We start from the raw sequence: 286 nt of genomic DNA, 5'->3' as shown, positions 1-286 counted from the left end.
CGGGAGAGTCACTACTCAAAAAAACCTGATGCCTAGATTTTAGTCTACGTGAAGGCTGTGTGGTTCCCGGATCCAACAGGTTAACGAACCTAAAACCCCAAAATGAACCTTACTTACTTAGCCTCCTTAACTGAAATCTGGCGGCCCTGAACAAACTGCATGGGGAGGACAAGGAAAGTGTGCGACGCAACAATCACGTTGTCGACCAACACCCAAACCATCCATGACCCTGGTAAGAGTGGCTTTTTCAGCTCGAAGGTGTGGGCTACAACCTAAGAGGAGAAAG

General features: G+C 48.3%; 1 protein-coding gene across 1 annotated transcript in view; it reads right to left on the bottom strand.

The window, feature by feature from the left end:
* Nucleotides 1–286, bottom strand: part of LOC119594578 (xylosyltransferase oxt-like) — a gene marked incomplete at its 3' end in the record, with an annotated part of 30,183 nt that overhangs the window by 1,272 nt on the left and 28,625 nt on the right. Inside the window, 1 exon segment of the mRNA XM_037943615.1 lies at nt 118–272. Within this exon segment, the coding sequence (XP_037799543.1) occupies nt 118–272 (155 nt within the window).

The sequence above is a fragment of the Penaeus monodon genome, chromosome 34 (genome assembly GCF_015228065.2).
Source record: "Penaeus monodon isolate SGIC_2016 chromosome 34, NSTDA_Pmon_1, whole genome shotgun sequence".
Taxonomy (NCBI): Eukaryota; Metazoa; Arthropoda; class Malacostraca; order Decapoda; family Penaeidae; genus Penaeus; species Penaeus monodon.
The sequence above is the reverse complement of the archived record's forward strand: the minus strand, read 5'-3'. Positions and strand labels throughout refer to the sequence as shown.